The sequence below is a fragment of the Saccopteryx leptura genome, chromosome 2, assembly GCF_036850995.1.
Source record: "Saccopteryx leptura isolate mSacLep1 chromosome 2, mSacLep1_pri_phased_curated, whole genome shotgun sequence".
In the NCBI taxonomy this organism is placed as follows: domain Eukaryota; kingdom Metazoa; phylum Chordata; class Mammalia; order Chiroptera; family Emballonuridae; genus Saccopteryx; species Saccopteryx leptura.
In genome coordinates, this window is record NC_089504.1 from 31,399,696 (window position 1) to 31,416,826 (window position 17,131).

Below are 17,131 nucleotides of genomic sequence, written 5' to 3' on the forward strand. Positions count from 1 at the left end.
TTGATATATTAAGTTTAAGTCATGTATTATATATCCACACAGAGAGGCTGAGTCGGGAGTTGGGAAAGATAGGCATTTGGAAGTCGTAGGCATATAGGTAGTAGTTGAAGCCATGTGTTTGGATAAGAAAGTGAGTGAAGCTAAGCCACTGCAGGCCTACCAGTGTTTATGGTCAGAAAGATAGGGAGGAAACAGCAAACAAGACTGATATATAACATAGAGGTGTCTCAAAAGCAGTGAAGAAAATATGTCAAAGAAGATTAAATGATCAATACTGCTCAGGCTGATACCTGAATAAGGTGAAAATTGGCTATTGGACTTGGCAATGTGAATGTCATAGGTGGCTGCAGTGGGTGTTGTTTAGGTTATGGGGAGGGACAAAAGCCTAGTTGGAGCAGGTCCAAGAGAAATGGGAAGACAGCAATTGAAAGTAGTGAGTTTCGCCTGACCAGACAGTGATGCAATGGATAAAGCGTCAACCTGTGACACTGAGGACCCAGATTCAAGACCCCGAGGTCACTGGCTTGAGTATGGGATCATAGACATGACCCCATGGTCACTGATTTGAGCCCAAAGGTTGCTGGCTTGAAGTTCAAGGTCTCTGGCTTGAGTAAGGGGTCACTTGCTCTGCTGTAGGCCTCTGGTCAAGGCACATATGAGAAAGTAATCAATGAACAACTAAGGTGCCGCAACGAAGAATTGATGTTTCTCATCTTCCTTCCTGTCTGTCTGTCCCTTTCTGCCCCTCTCTCTGTCTCTGTCACACACAAAAAGAAAAAGAAAGAAAGTGAGTTTTGAGGACTCTAGGAGACCAGAGAGATGGAATAGTTGCTACATATTGGGAGACACGGGTTGGGAGCTAGGGAGGCTTAGTTCATAGCACTTAGCCAGTAACATCTAAGGCACATGATTAAATACTTTAAAACTGCATTTCCTGCTGGAAGTTTGAGAACTGGTCAGTTATCCAACCAGCTGTCAGATGTTTCAGGTGTCTGCATCTGAGTTAGATGCAAAGCAGGGTTTGGGCAGCAGCAACACTGGTGGTCTCTACCTGTCGCTGGAAGCACGGATGATCTGGACAGAGACCACTCAGAACATTTGACAGTACTGGCATCTCCCTTTATCTGAATCTAGTTTGTTCCAGAAAATGTGTTAGCTACTGAATTTCCAGATGGTGGGGGTTCTTTTCATCATTTTAAATGGGAAAAACAATGAAGCATTCTTATATTTACTAAAACCCCAACCAGTTTCTTTAAATATCACTGAAACACTCTTAGAGGTGTTTGCTAGCTAATGCACATTGCATGGATTGTTATTATGGCAATGTACCAAGGATTTCTGCATAATACAAAGCAGTTAAAACACCACTTCTCTGATGCTTCATTACCACGTATTCATGGGTTCAGTATGCAGAGTTTGCTTTACCTTCACAGTGCAATGGACATATACTAATGTAAATGAACAATAAAATAAATGTTAAATAAACATAAGTATAAATAACATTTAGCAAAGTAAAATAAGCAATCAAGGCAATTCTTTGAATGCCTACTTACTGATTAAAGAGTTAACTGAGGTCGGGTGGGCTAGAGCAGTGGTTTTCAACCACCAGTCCATGAAAAAGTTAACCATTCTGATGTTGTATGAAGACTACAGACCCAATGATCTTCATACAACATCTGGGTGGTTAACTCTTTCGCGGACCAGCAGTGGAAAACCTCTGGGCTAGAGGGAGTTTGTGAAGGAGTAAATGAAGATGATTGAGGTTTGTCCCTGGCTCAGTCCTGGGACAGTCTTCTCTCCCTGGCACTTGGGAGCCCAGAAGTGTGTGGCTGTGAGCTATCAGATGATGCTGCAGGTGAAGCAATGAAGAAAATAATAATAAAAAAAAACATACTGTGTTTTGCATTTCTTTGCTGCCACTTATGCAGCTCTTGATGACACGAGACTGGGCTGTGATTGCATCTCTGAATGTGATGTTTCTCCTCATGTCACAACTGTAATCATCATTTTGTCTGCATCACTTCGATTTCTTTTAGCGATTTAACATTTAATATTCACTTCTCCTCTCCATCTTCTTCCTCTGACCAATCGCGCATGTCAAGTTGAGGCAGTTCCACCTCATTAGAAAACAAGTTCTCACATGACAATGTTGGCAGGTGCACATACCCAGTGCACCGCACATTTACCCCGCGGTCCTCGGGGACGAGCCCCGAAAAATGGCTGCAGCTGTGCACCTTATCACTCAGGCTCAGACACCATGTCAGCATTTCCACTGGAGCTCACAGACAGGTTATCAGTGTTGTCAATTCAGATGGTGAGTTTTGAATAAAAATGTTTGCAAGTTGTTATAGGGAGTAGACAGAGTTCAGGTAGCAAGAGATCTGTAAATGGTGTTCACTTAAAAAGCAATATGAGCTTTGGTAACAGGCAGACCTGGGACCACAGGCCGGCTCCTCATTAGTTAGCTGTGTGGTCTTAGGTTAGGTCATTCATCTCAATGAGCCTCAATTTCTTCAAATGTGAAATGGGAATAACAATATTTAACCTACAGGGTTATTATAAGGTCATACTATGGATATATGGTCTGCTACACATATTAGGTGCCTAGTTTCAAAAAAAAGTAACTACTTCTATTTGTCTTGTCTATTAGTATGTGAGTGTACACAACAGAAACTTAAAGAAAGAAATGTATAAAATAATTTGAATATAGCTTATTTTTTTACTGAGGTAATAAGAAGAAAGTGAGACTGCCGTTAGGCCCAGGAAAACAGAGGGGGAAGCTGAGTAGTAAAGGCAAGATATCTCACTGTAAGTTACATTTTCCTCCTCAGCTTGGCAGCACCTTGTAAGAAAGCGGTGCCAGTCTGCATACTGCTTTGCTGAATGGTTGATGATATCAGCGTTCAAGTCCAAAGCAAATCACCGCAGTTTCCTTTTCATCCAGAGCAGTAATGGTATATAGACTCCTTCCATGATAGCTAGTTTCTGGAGACATTACAACAGGTCCAGGCCAAAAGCTATTTCCAAACACATTTGTATATACTTTCCAGAGGTCAAATTTATACAATTAATCACTGACTGTGTAGAGATGTCCCAGAAAAAGCTCTAGTCTCTGTGTAGCTCTCAGGACCCAGTACACCTTCTTACTAAACCCAATCTTAGACCAGCATTCTTAGCCCCTAGGGCTGGGCTTCTGCCTGCATTGTCAGGTGGTCTGTCTAGTCTTCCTGCCTGAGTCTCAGCCTCCTGGACCTGGTGTGTGCTCTATGCCCCTGCTCACCTGTAGTGTTGTTAGCGCACTACAGATCCTAGTGCCCGTCTTCGAGCCAGAGCCATGGCCTGAAGTAGTGTCATGGAGGAAACAATAGTCCAAGGCCCAGGCTCCACCAAAGCCTGAGATCTCCGAGCTCTGCCTCTGAACCCAGCCCCCTTGATATGCTTCCCGGAGAACCCAGGAGGTCTAGCCATGCCTGAACCATGCCAGGGTGGCCATTTCTCCAGGACTGGGAGTGGAGGTGGGGAAAACAGAAGAAAGAAAATTTTTTTCAAGAAAATGGAGGGATCACCCGTATTAGTCAAATGTGATTAAGGGTGTAAGCTCAAGCCAGACTGGGGTTCAAACCCCAGCTCTAACCTTTACTAGTCATGTGACCATAAACAACTTACTGAACTCTTTTGTCCTTAAGGTTCCTCACCTATAAAATGGAGATAGTTGATAGGTCTTTGTGAATACTAAACAAGTTGTTGCATTGATAAAGAGCTCAGAACTGTGCCTTCTACACGTTAAGTGTTAAATAGATATTGATGATGATATGATGAAGATGATGGAAAGCCTCCAGCAAAGGGATGACAGCCGCTTAGCACTGGCATCTGGCGAGCTCGCCTGGTGTCTCAGTTTCTCCCTCGTGACACCTACCGCATTCTCCCTGCCGCTCAGCCACGGTCTGTGTCACAGCCCCTGCATCGCTGTGCCAGGAGGTCATGTCTTTCCTTTTTCTTTTTCTTTCTTTCTTTTATTTTTTTATAGAAAGGAGAGAGAATGAAAAGGTGGGAGGGGGGAGGAATAGGAAGCAGCAACTCATAGTAGTTGTTTCTCGTATGTGCCTTAACCTGGCAAGCTTCGGTTTCAAATGGGCAACCTCGGCATTCCAGGTTGATGCCTTATCCACTGTGCCACCACAGGTCAGGCCTATCTTTCCTTTTTTGTTTCCGCTACCATAAGTTTAGCATGCTTACTTTTCCACCTGAGCCTCCCCTTTCTGTCTCTCTTACTCTAAATCTTATCCCATGGTCAGCTTCTCCACAAAACCGGGGGGGGGGGCTGGATCAGGGAATCATGGGGGAACATGTCTGCTTCCTCCCTGGACTCCAGCTGAGAGAGGCAAGGACAAAACCCTCCTATCTCCATCCCGCAGTACTATGAAGAGTGTCTGGCACCTCAGAGGCACTCAGCGTATCAGATGTGCTTCTTTCTGCAGGATTGACACTTGTCATCGATGTCAGTGGCTGAATCCTGCCTGTTTCGTAGAGAACTCAGAAGGGTTCCTTAGATATCACATATAAATCACTTAGCAAAGTGCCTGCCACATTTAGTTATTGTTGCTATTACTGCAGCAGAGCCCACACTTTGGAGCGAAACAAACATGGACAACTTTGTCACTTAAAAGCTGCAAGGACATCAGTTTCCTCAACTATAAATTGTGGTTACAATACCTATTTCAGAACAAAAGAGTAAGCAATCAATAAATATTAGGTCCCTTCTCTTTCTCCTCTATGGCTGATAGATTTGGGGAGCTGGCTCAATGCATTTGTCTTCACTGGCCCTAGGTTCCTCACCTGTAAATGAGCACATTGAATTAGTTGATCTTCATGTTCCCTGCCAGACCTAAATTTCAAAATTCTTGAATTCATCATCTTTTCCCTTAAAACCTACTCATTCTGTGTCTCTGAGAGAGGTTCTTTTCTTGATAACTATACAATGTTGTAGCACATTAAATTCTTTCATTCCTCAGACTCTCTCTCTCAGCCTCTCTTGAGAGACTACAGCATGGTCCAGACTCAGGGCCACTACACACTCCCAGGGGCCATTCATACAATAGGACAATGTGTGAGTAGCAGCCCTCAGTCCCGGCTGGATTCCTTTCACAGTGACATAAGGGAGGTCTACAGAGCACACCGGGAGGGACAGTCTCCCGCACCCTTTGGGTCGAGAGAAAGAGAGAATTGCGTCAAAGAATGAGTAAGTGTTGGTCCGACAGGAGCATCACACTGATGGCCTTTTCCTTTTCTGTTTTGCCCCAGACTCTGCAAATGGGCATCAAACATTTCTCTGGACTCTTCGTGCTGCTGTGCGCAGGATTTGGTCTGTCCATCCTGACAACCATCGGTGAGCACATAGTGTACTGGCTGCTGCTGCCGCGGATCAAAAACAAATCTAGGCTGCAATACTGGCTCCACACCAGTCAGGTGAGTGCCGCCAGCACCGTGCTCCAGTATTCTGAAACATCAGAATTCCTAGTAAGGGGAGCAGCCAGAGCCCCAAGTCATACTGACAAATGACAAGTTACTGAGAGAACTAGGGAGCTGCAGACAGTCTCGGCGTAGAAGACAGAGGTCCCACTAACCCCTTAATTCACTTTCCCCCTAAATTTAGCTTTCTCATTAAGCCCCTTCCCTTCCATACAGCCCTCCACCACTGCTCACAATGGAAGCAACAGAATTGGTTTTAACCTGGTTTCACTTAACAGTGACAATGTGAAGAGATGGTGTGAAAGATTTGTTTCCTACAGATTCTTTTTCTTGCCAGAACTGAGCCCCATTCAGTGAGTTTGAAGCCCCTGATTCCCTTTGAATCCACTGGCCCTTATTATTTCTGCGTTTTCAATGGCCCAGAAAACGGGGCCACTTTTGCTCCATCCGCCTGTTCTGCCGACCTCTTCACTTTGTTATCACAGTATTCTAGTTACCTAGTTATTTGTTATCTAGTATTTGTTTTCTAGGTAAGTTACTATCATTGGTTTGGTTACACTTGAACACTGTTTTTCCTACCTTCATCCTAGGAAGTGTTTAGTCCCTTAAGGAGAACTCTGCAGACACTGACCTTCTCCACTGTGTGTGTGTTAACGTGATTATTTTCATTCTCAAGTGTTCTTTCCTTTCTTTTGGCTGCTAGGAAGTTCAGGCTCTTTTTTTCCCCCCACCTTTAGCAAATACATAGGGCCCTTTGCCACACCTTAGTTTTTATTTTATTTTATTTTATTTTGCAGCAAGTAAAGCAAGAGTTTATTGGCCATGCAGGGGCTTAGCCCCGGACGAACTGCAGCTGCCCACTGCTCCCCTGGTTGCAAGTCTCGTGGGATCCCCCAGAGCATAGGAGAAAGAGACAGGCAAGGGAATCACTCCTGGGGGGAAGGTAGAGGGAGGAGACGGAAGAAGGCGCACACGTACTCCCAGAAAAAAAAAAGCGCAGGATGGTTCTTCTTCATATATGTACCTTTCTACGACTCAGAGTGCGTCTAAGCTTCCTATCAAATTACTCTTTTCCTTTCCAGGTAAAATAACTTATACTTTGAATTCTTGTTTTCTTGAAATTTGGGACTGAATGTTGATCTGTTTTGAGGCATCCCTAAAAATTTGTTTAAAGAAGACAAGATTTGTATTTTTCTTTAAATTCATTCAGCTTTATTAATGAAAATAATATTAACTTCAAACATAGCCTAAATAATGCGTGTCAAACTCTCTATGTGGCCATTTGTCAAAATACACATTACAAACATTCAAGAAGCATTCCTAATTATTTAATAAACATGGATGCACAATAATTTATGCACTTAGGGACGAGCTGTCTATACTTTCTCAAATATCCCCGATCACTTTTTTATTTCAAGCACATCAACTTCTTGTTCATCACTTCTATCTATGACTACTAAGAAGATACATCAGGATTTTAATAAACTGTTATCATATTTTTCTTAAAAAGTAATTGGTCAGAGTAGTTCAAACTCATGCTGCTCCTATTCATTAATGCATAAAATGATGCCCTTCATGGTGACACACAACAAAGTTCTAAGTCAGCCACAAATGGCATCTCCATTTAGATCTTCTTCATACGTTGTATATTCCAATGCCCTCTGTCTTCCCTGGAAAGGTAGATATGAGTGAAACCCACCTAATGGACAAAAGCTCACAGATACTTAATGCAGCAACATTCAACCTCATGATTGCAACACACCCCAGGTATAAAAACATAGCAGCATCAACTGACATGAGAGTGGAATCACATTACTATTCCCTTCTCAAAATTTCTCAAGTACTATCAATATAAAATAGGAGACACTGTAAGTGGTTATAAATATGGAAACATCCATCCCTTGATATTTTGAAATATACTAAAAAAAAGTTCTTCTCAGTGTTTAAAATTTGGATTCTTCTGTATGAAGAGGCCAAGGGGTGTAACGACGAGCTACACTGTGGCACTTTGCCCCTGACTACATATTTCTAATGATCTCTCTGTGTGACTCTCTGTTCTCTCCTCCAGAGATTACACAGAGCACTAAACACGTCACTTGTAGAGGAAAAGCAGCCGCGTTTCAAGACTAAACGTGTGGAAAAGAGGTAAGAGGAGGCCAGAGCTGGGTTTCTTCCCATTTGTTAACATAAAAATTTAGAGATAAAACTGAGACTCCATGCTCAACAGGGAAATTCTGTATAAATATCTCAGATCAAATTGGGACCATGTCATTGATAAGCACAGTAAAATACATGTGGTTTCACACAGAAATAGGACAGAAAACTTAGCTGTACAGGTATGAACACTGAAATGCAGGATGGACAGTATTTGTCATGGTGAAAAGTGCAGGTGCGGTCTCTAGAGTCAAACAGCTGGATTCAGATCCCGTCCCTGGCACATTCAACATGCGTGGCCTTGGGAAAATTATTTAACTTCTCCATGCCTCAGTTTCCTTAGATGTGAAATTGAGGTGAAAACAGTACCTATTCCCTAGAGATGCTGTGAGACATAAATGAAATAATCCACATAAAGCCCTAGAAACAAAGCTATTTCAGCAATCACTCTTGTGTACAAGATGCACGTGAGGTGATTCCTGAATACTGCAGGTGATTAATTCCACGTGGTATTGCCTTCTTGGCGTGTTCCCACCTCCCACTTCATTCTGGCACTCCTTGGAAAAGTTGAAATATGCAACAGATGTGTTCTGCTTAATCCATTTCCTGGCATTCTTCCTAATAACTCTGGTAAGGAGAAAAGAGCATCTCCTTACCAGAAAGTAACAAAAGTGAAATGCATAGATGACATTTGAAAATTGAAACTTCACACCTTCAGCCTGGCTGGTTGGCTCAGCTGTAGAGCATCAGCCTGGTAGGTGGAAGTCCTGGGTTCAATTCTGGGTCAGGGCACACGGGAGACATGATCATCTGCTTCTCCTTCCCCTCCCTTCCCCCTTCTCTCTCTGTCTCTCTCTTCCCCTCCCATGACTCCAATGGTTTGAGCAAGTTGGCCCCGGGCTCTGAGGATGGCTCCATGGCCTCGCCTCACGCACTGAAATAACCTGGTTGCTGAGCAACAGAGCAGCAGCCCCAAATGGGCAGAGCATTGCTCTGTAGGAGGCTTGCCAGGTGGATCCTGGTTGGGATGCATGCCTCCCTGCCTCCCTGCCTCTCACTAAAAAAGAAAAGAAACTTCATACCTTCCCCACATCCAGCCAGCCTGTGGGTGACTATTGCCTGTTCATTCATAGTAGCTAAAGATGTCAGAAGCATTTGGGCCTGGTTCCTGGTTTGGCTGCCTAACCCGGACCTCCTGGTTTATTTATATGCTCAGGAGCCTCAGGTTAAGGTATTACCTCCAACAACTCTGTCATCTGTGGCAAATCCTGGGCTCAAATCTTGGCTTTCTAGATAAGTTTGAAACCTGACACACTTCTCTGATAGAGGGAAAGGGGTGAAAGACATGGTTTGTTTCTCTTGTTTGAACTTCCTCTGGGACTGCTTGGTCCCCTTCTCTCCACTTTGGGTCTAGCTTGTCAGAATCACTTCCACTATCTCTTAAAGCCTCTCCTTCCAGTCAGTGAGCAGAGCCCCCTGCCGCTCAGTCTATGGTCTACCTGTATCATATACTGCAGCCCTGTCAGCAACAAGCCGTAGACTAATCAGGGCACAGCTGTTCTATGTCATGTTACATATATATTTTCCATAATTATTTTTGATGTAAATTTTTAACCAGAGGGACCCAAGAATGCACAGAAGCAAGACATCCTCTTGTAATGAATGACAAAGCATTTGTTTTTTTTAGCTACAATAGAAACAGGCCCAGCGATCCCATCTCCAACTGTGATATAATTCCTAAACACATCTCTTTCGCCTAAATTGAGAACCGAATGTGTCTTCCATTTTTCCTAGCAAATTCTCTCCTGGAACCTCTTATTTTGAGAAGGGGCAAAGGCAGAACGTGTCCTCATGGCTTATGTTGGGCCTACATTTCCTGTGCCGCCTCCCTACAACCCAACACCCACCTGTAACCTTTCAAATACCGTGAGTGTCTAAGGTCCCACAGCTCTCCTGTCTCTTCTGAAAGGTCTAGTGGAGCACTGAACCTCTGTGTTTCACAATTGCTCTGTGGCCACTTGCTTGGCTCATTTTTAGAGTTAAATACAGTTTGCTCACAGGTCACATTACACTCTAAGGCTGAGAAAGGATAAATACAAAACACACCCCAAAGGCTGCAGAGGGCAGCAATGGAACACGTGCATTCCTTCCAATTAGGTACCACGTCTGACACTCAGCATCTGTCATCTGGCATGCAAAGGTGATCCAGAGCCACCTGTTCATTCATCAGAGCACATGTGATGCCAGTAACTCGAGTTTGTCATGGAATCCAGTTTTCACTTATTCTTTTTTTTTTTTTTTCTGAAGTTGGAAACGGGGAGGCAGTCAGACAGACTCCCACACGCGCCCAACCGGATCCACCCAGCATGCCCACCAGGGGGCGATGCTCTGCCCATCTGGGGCATTGCTCCATTGCAACCAGAGCCATTCTAGCTCCTGAGACAGAGGCCATAGAGCCATCCCCAGCACCTGGGCCAACTTTGCTCCAATGGAGCCTTGGCTGCTGGAGGGGAAGAGAGAGACAGAGAGGAAGGAGAGGGGAAGGGGTGAAGAAGCAGATGGGCACTTCTCCTGTGTGCCCTGGCCGGGAATTGAATCCAGGACTCCTGCACGCCAGGCCGATGCTCTACCACTGAGCCAACTGGCCAGGACCCGCTTATTCTTCTATATTACATTCCTGGATACATGTACAAAGTTCTAGAAGAAACCACATTGGCTATATCTACTTGCCTGATTTCTGTGGTTGCCTAGACAGTCCCGGAAAACGTGTGGATAGAAGTCCTACCTCCAGATTTTCCCCACTATGAATTGTTCTGTGGTACTAGAGTTACTTCTGTTGGCTCGGAAACTCTCCCTCTTTTTTCTTGGAAGAATATCTATGCGAATGCCCAAGTCTGCTACAATTAGTCATCCCTCCTGTGTGCTCCATATTTGTTGAATGAATAAAGCAATAGATAAATGAATGAATGACTAACAAGGGCTTGAGGGAAGGCCAGGAGAAATTTGGGGCCATGATATGAAAGTTGATGTTGCTCCTTTTTTATTTAAAGCAGGGAAAAAAAGATATTGCAAGACTATTTCTATATAGTCCTTCATTTATTTAGCATATGATTTCATGTAAGTTTTGGTCTTTCCTTCACCCGACTGCGTTTCCAATATATCCCCTTTTTCCCTTTTCTCTCACCCCAAGATACACAAAAATTGTAAATCATTTAACACTTACCACAAAAAAGATTGTTTTGAAATTACTCAAACTCTATAGGAAACAAGTTGGAGAAAAACTTAAGGGGAAGTGTAAGGCTACAAGGAACATTATAACCACATCTCTGACCCAGGTATAAAGCCAATAGAACAATAGGTGGGTTCATTATAGACATTTTATCCAGCCCAGGGCACATGAAACTGAATTCTGGGACCCCCTGCTCATTTATATGAGACGTAAACCATGAGAAATGTTTTAAAAAAAAAACTGCAAGGTGGTTTGGAATGTGTTTGTGTGTTTTAATAGCTTGGGGCATGTATCAATTTTTGCTGTGTGAGAAATTATCTCAATACTTAATGTTTTAAACAGCAGCAAGTTGCTTATAATGCTATAGATCAGCTGTGCAGTTTACTGATCTGGGCCACACTTGGCTGTTCGTGGTGGCATTTGCTTATATGTCTGCAGCTGGCTTCTGGGGAGGGGGCAGGCAGCACAGGGCTGACTGGTCTGTGATGGCCTCAGCTGGGTCACCCGGGAAGACAGGGGACTTCCCATGTTCTGTTCTCATCAGCAGACTAGTCTGGACTTGCTCACATTGCAGCAGCAGCAGCAGCAGCAGCAGGGTTCTAAGAGTCAGTGGAAGCGTGTCAGGTTTCTTAAAAGTTGAGGCTTGGAACTGCCACCTGTCACCTCTATTGCCACTTTCTATTGCCCATTATAGCCATGAAACCAAACCAAAGTCAAAGGGGAAGGAAAGCAGACATTCCCCCTTGAACCCCCCTTGATAAGAGGAGCTGCAAAGACACATTACAGAGGGGCATGAATGAAAGGAAGAACAAAGGCATATGACCACTTCGGCCATCGACCCCAGGAGAAAATGAAATAGAGTGGTCCTTTTAAAGCCTTGTGGTTTTGTTCTCATTCATGTAACTGAATCAAGACTTATTATCCTTCCCTTCCCCCTCCCCTCGCAAGTCCTCCTCCTTCTCTTTCCTGCAAGTAAGAGTCCAGGAGTAAACTCTTGCTTCAGTTATATGGATGGGGACCAAGACTCAAGGACTTAATAGATTGTTGCTATTTTTTTGACCCTGTGGTCTTGCAAAGGAGGTCATAATCCTCCTCCTCTTTCAACTTAGGCTAGAAGAAACCAGCAGCTTCACTGCTTAGGGCTTTAATCTGTTCTTGTAGCAAGAGACTCTACTTATTGCATCCAACTGTCAAAGTATATTTTAGAAATCAGATCCTCCTCCTCCTGTGCCTGGCCAGCAGTAACTCTCTGGCTGTCTACAGCCATCTCTCTGAGATGGTGGTGGGTGGTGCGGCACAATCCTGATAGAGGATTGCGAATCTATTTCTATCTGACTTTCATTATCCCGGCAAGAACTTGAGCCTTTCTTGTTGTTGCTGTTGTTAAGCTTCCGAACGGAGCTGTCAGTCTCAACCCACGTGAAGTCATTCCTATAATAGGAAACTTTTTGCTGAAATCTGCAGCTTGTATGCACTTATTCTCCCCAGACTCAAGTAATAAACATCAGGGTGGTCCTATGGGCCGAAAGATGAACCATATTATAGTGTCTATAATCAGGCTCATGCTCATGCTCATGCTTAGAATAAGCCAACAGCTGAATAAGCCGATTCTTACTTTTACTAAAGCATCATCTTTCCGGCCACAGGCTGTTTCAAAGCAGTGCTGATCTCTGAGCCTCACTGGCAGGAAGGGAATAAAAAGGCATCTAATGTTCTTCGTGGAAGAGTGTGCCATACCCTGTTCCATCAGCCCTCCAGAGGATGCACCCATTCCAGTGTCAGGGCAGCATAAGACTTGATAAGACCTTGAACTTCAGCTGAAAAGAATTGTATTGGCTCCTTTCATCCCCATGAGATGAGCTAGCAGTAGGCAGCCTATCCATGGCTGTGTCCCTGCACCTCTGAAAGCCTTCCCAGCCCCCTGTCATTCATTCACACAGGAACTGGCTAACAGGGGAACAGCACTGTGGGAACTGCAGGGCTGAAGGACAACCTACAGTTGCCTCTTTGTTTCCTAGGTCCAATGTGGGACCCCGTCAGCTCTGCGTGTGGAATACTTCCAATCAGAGCCATGACAACCGACGAAAATATGTCTTCAGCGAGGAAGGAGGACAGAACCAGCTGGGCATCAGGCCCCACCAGGACATCCCTCTCCCCCCGAGGAGAAGAGAGCTCCCTGCCTCGCTGACCACCAACGGGAAAGCCGACGCCCTGCACGGAGCGCGGAGCGCGGTGATGCAGGAGCTCTCGGAGCTGGAGAAGCAGATCCAGGTGATCCGGCAGGAGCTGCAGCTGGCCGTGAGCAGGAAGACGGAGCTGGAGGAGTACCAAAGGACAAACCGGACGTGTGAGTCCTAGGTGGCCGCGCTGCTCCCCTCTCCCGGTTCCCGGCCTTCCTCTGAGCCCTCGAGACCCTTTGGAATGCTCTTCCGTAACAACTGACAAAGGTGTGGGGGAACCTGAGGTCTAGGTCTTCTTAGAGGTCAGGTCGGCGCTCCCCAGCCTAAAAAGCAGCAGCAGCTCTTCCCAAGCTCACTCCCTAGGTCTCCAGGGTACCCACCTTTCAGAGCAGGAATCTCACACTCGTCAGGGGTGAACTCCGTGTAAGGGATCTGTGAACAGCCAGACAACCCCAGCTCCTGTTCACCTTTTCACCAGGTGCCGCAGTGCTATTTCCGGTTTTTAGCCCTTTCTGTGCAGTAACAGCAAGAGATAAAAAGTTGTTACTCATACCTGTGTCTTACTGGGTTGTTGGTTTTATTCTCAGTGTAGAACAGGATTAGCCAGGGTTGTGGTTTTTGATACAACTCCCCAATCTAGATTTGTTCCTGCATTCTGAATGGAAAACAGGGTCAGAGCTATGGAAACTAAGGACAAGTTAGTGGGTGGGTGCTTAAGACAGTAACTGAACTTATTAGCATTCTAGCGGGCCAAGAATTGATGGGAGAGCCATGTTTCTGAGAAGGTCCTAGATCTCTGACACCATCCTGACTAATGTTGAGTAGGATTATGTTTACATGATGCTATGAAAGGGGACAGGAATGTGGTGAGTGAAAAAAAAAAAAAAAAATATATATATATATATATATATATACCGTGCTTTTAGAATAAAAAAGTGCTCTGGACCAGAAAAACAATTTGGCTGAGAAATGAAGAGGGCTGTACTTCTAATTAAGCATCTCCACTATAGTCTGTGCCTTTTGTAAAGGAGAAAAGAGAGAAAAACAAAGCTAGGATGTGGCCTTAGGATGAAGCTGGAATGTCCTTGCCTATTGAAACCATGGGTTTAGTGAAAGTGTCCTGCAGACCACACACCAGGCCTTTTTCAGATCAGCACTCCCCTGTCTCTTAGAGCTAAGAATCCCCAAAGCGAACCTCAAGCTTGTGAACATCACAGGCTTCACCATTCAGAGAGGTGCCCTCTGCTTTTCATGTCTGTGCTGATAACCACCAAGTCGCCCTCCCAGCCTCACACCCACTTTCCTCTGAGGAGCTATGAACAGGTTTGTTCCCTCCGATTCTCTCCCAGGAATCGAATACTCTTAAAAGACTGAGATCAGAAAAAGAAAAAAACAAAGATTGAGATCAGCAACCTGGCTTCCGGTCTGCCTAGGCACCCCCTCCCACTGTACAACTGCGTGGACACGTGGGAAGGTAAAGGGATATGGGAACTAGAGAACTTCCGTTCCCAGTGTCAGTGTAGATAGGAGTTGTCTAGGAACCGGTTAGAATGCTGATTGACAGGACCTTCCCCAGAGGATGGGTGCAGACCAGGGAGAGCCTGGAGGCCAGCTTGCTCAAAACCTCCTACTAACCAACACCCTACGTGACTGACCCATGTGGTCCCAAAATTACTCTTCAAGAAACACCACTGTATGAGTGTGGCAGTCCCAGGCAACGGGAGAAGTGAGAAGAGCTTTTTTGAGAGTTTTTTAAAAACCTTCTGTACATGCCCGCTGAGTCACCTTTCGTAGAGCCCCTCACATCCCCGGGCACCATTTGGGGCAGACTTCCTTGGTTTTCAGGTATTTGCTTTATCTTCTCAGTATTCTTTGCTGCACCCTGATCCGTTCGAAGACCTGCGATGGCCCTGCTGCCTGGCAACAGCTGCCCATCACTAAACAGGCACGGCCTGCGTTTGAATAGACTCCCCCCGCCTTTCCACCAAGAGCGACCCAGTCTCCCAGGGAGATAACACCCTAAGCTGTAATCAGATAACACTTCAGCAGTTCGTTAATTGTCTGAGAAAACCCAGGGGTGGATATAGGCCCAGAGATACGGATGAGGGAGGTGGGAGGGCTCTCATTTGATTTCATCGTCCTCACAGATGGAACAGTTCAGCAGTGAGGGAACAAGTGAGCCCGGGAAACAGAAAGGACAATCAATTCTGCTTCCAAATGCCCTATCCTCCTCCCGTGTTCTCACCCCAGGCCCAGAAGTAGGTTTGCAATTGCCCTGGAAAGATCCTGCCCCTGAGCCACCCACCCCCACCCACCTGCAACAGCGAAGGACACCGGGAGACCCTGCCACCTGCCCGGCCAGGAAGGTGTACCTCAACTCACGGAACAGCCATGCTCCTAATGTTGTATATGGACCTTTTTATAACTCATCTCCTGACTGTACTTGAGAAGCTGGCCACTTAAAGGAACCCAGAGGTGAATTCTTTTGTAAAGAATCCTTTTGTAATGCAATTAATTATCCCTTAATGTATCTGTTTTGTAAGTTTGGATTTTTGTATATCGGGTTTACCTTAAGCTTCTCTACTGAGGCATTCTGAGCAGTGGTGGGAACGTGCCAGACCGCCCTGCCTCTCCGCGAAGGAGTGACGGGTGCACAGAATCTTCCGTGTAACTGCTTGGCCAGAACTCTGGCCAGGATGCTAAAAGCTGCAGGGGCTGAAGGCAGACTTCCTGCCATCGGCACTGCTTGAAATGCCGTCAGGTTCCGGGGAAAGAGAAACAGCGTAATTGCTTGTGGTGAAATGAAACAGTCTTCATGTTAAGTAGCAACAGTTATTTTTATCCATAGTGATTGAACAGTGTTTTGCAATTTGTGAAACAGTGTGTTGTGTTTTGTAAAAAGCTATTATGAAATGGTGGGTCTTTTGAAAACCTTCCTTTCTATTATGCTCCACCTCTGTTCTCTCAACATCCCTCAGGCTCAAAAAAACACTAAGACTGGAAGTCCTCAGGTGGAGGTGGTATTCCGGTAAAGAGAAAGATGGGAAGGATGCTGCCACCTTGCCTCCTCTTGCGGGCTCTTATTTCGTGCGCTCAAGGAAGGCTGTTCTTTTCCAAGCCCTGGTGCTGGGAAACTTGGAACGTGGTGTGATTATGTCATACACCCCGAACCCTGTTTTCCCAGGTAGAATTCCTGGGCGCAGGGAAGCACATCATGAAATATGACTGAGTTAGAACAGAGTGGTTCATGTAAATAACAATCAGGGCCCAGAGTATGGATGCCTCAAAGAAGAGAACAAGAGATACCTTCAACAATTAAAGACAAGTTGGAAGAATGACTGGGACAAACAAGTTAGGCAGCCACAGGGATCCAATCAGTCGAGGTCTTTAATGTGCCTGGAGGTGACTCTCCATTACTCGTAGATCTTGCTGTTGCACAAACCCTATACAGGACTGCTGCTTCCGTGGCAACCAGAGAGGTGGTAAGGGCAGCAGCTGCCGAGGGAACAGAGCTTTGTCACCAGGGCAACGGGCTTCCCAGTGTTGATACTGGGTCTGTGAGAGCCTTGCTTCTTGGGTGTGGATAAAGAAGGAAGGGGAAACTACTGTAGAGCCTCTCCTCCTTCCAACTCAGATTTTTCATAAGCAAACCAGGAAAACCAGTGTTCAGAAGACACCGCTTTCTAGTCATCAAAACCCCTTCCCCATCTCCACTGCTCAGCTGTTCCTTTCTTCACCCACCGACACCATCCATCTAATAAGCCAGGATTCCCTCACTCTTTTTTGTTAGCTTAGTTCCTAATCGTTTTATGAAAATAATGTGCTTAAAAGTATTTTCTTAAGGTTTGTAATGAGTGTTTGCACTGTGTCTCCACTTCAATGTGTTTGCAATCACTCCGCTCCAGGAAGGACCGAAACGCTGTCTTGTGAGCATGAAGTGAACAGGCTGTTTTGCCCAGCCACTTTTCTTGTACAACCACGTGGATGGACTCAATGTCCGCAGCTCTTTTCCATCTTCAGTTTCTATGACTGTTCAGAATAAACGTTCAGATAGAAACTTCACTTTCAGGTGGACTGCTGGCATTGTCTTTGGGGGTTC

The 17,131-nt window shown here is 45.2% G+C and overlaps 1 protein-coding gene across 3 annotated transcripts in view; it reads left to right on the forward strand.

Annotated features, from left to right (window-relative positions):
• GRIN3A (glutamate ionotropic receptor NMDA type subunit 3A) overlaps positions 1-17,088 on the forward strand; it is a 172,866-nt gene extending 155,778 nt beyond the window's left edge. For 2 of the 3 annotated variants that reach the window (XM_066367539.1, XM_066367541.1), the window contains 4 exons: positions 5,302-5,466; positions 7,538-7,614; positions 12,871-13,199; positions 14,899-17,088. In XM_066367539.1, the coding sequence (XP_066223636.1) occupies positions 5,302-5,466; positions 7,538-7,614; positions 12,871-13,199; positions 14,899-14,918 (591 nt within the window). In that variant the 3' untranslated portion in view covers positions 14,919-17,088. Of the gene's footprint in view, positions 1-5,301; positions 5,467-7,537; positions 7,615-12,870; positions 13,853-14,898 lie in introns of those variants that run through there. The other variant, XM_066367540.1, reaches the window with a different exon arrangement.
• Positions 17,089-17,131: the final 43 nt, after the last annotated feature.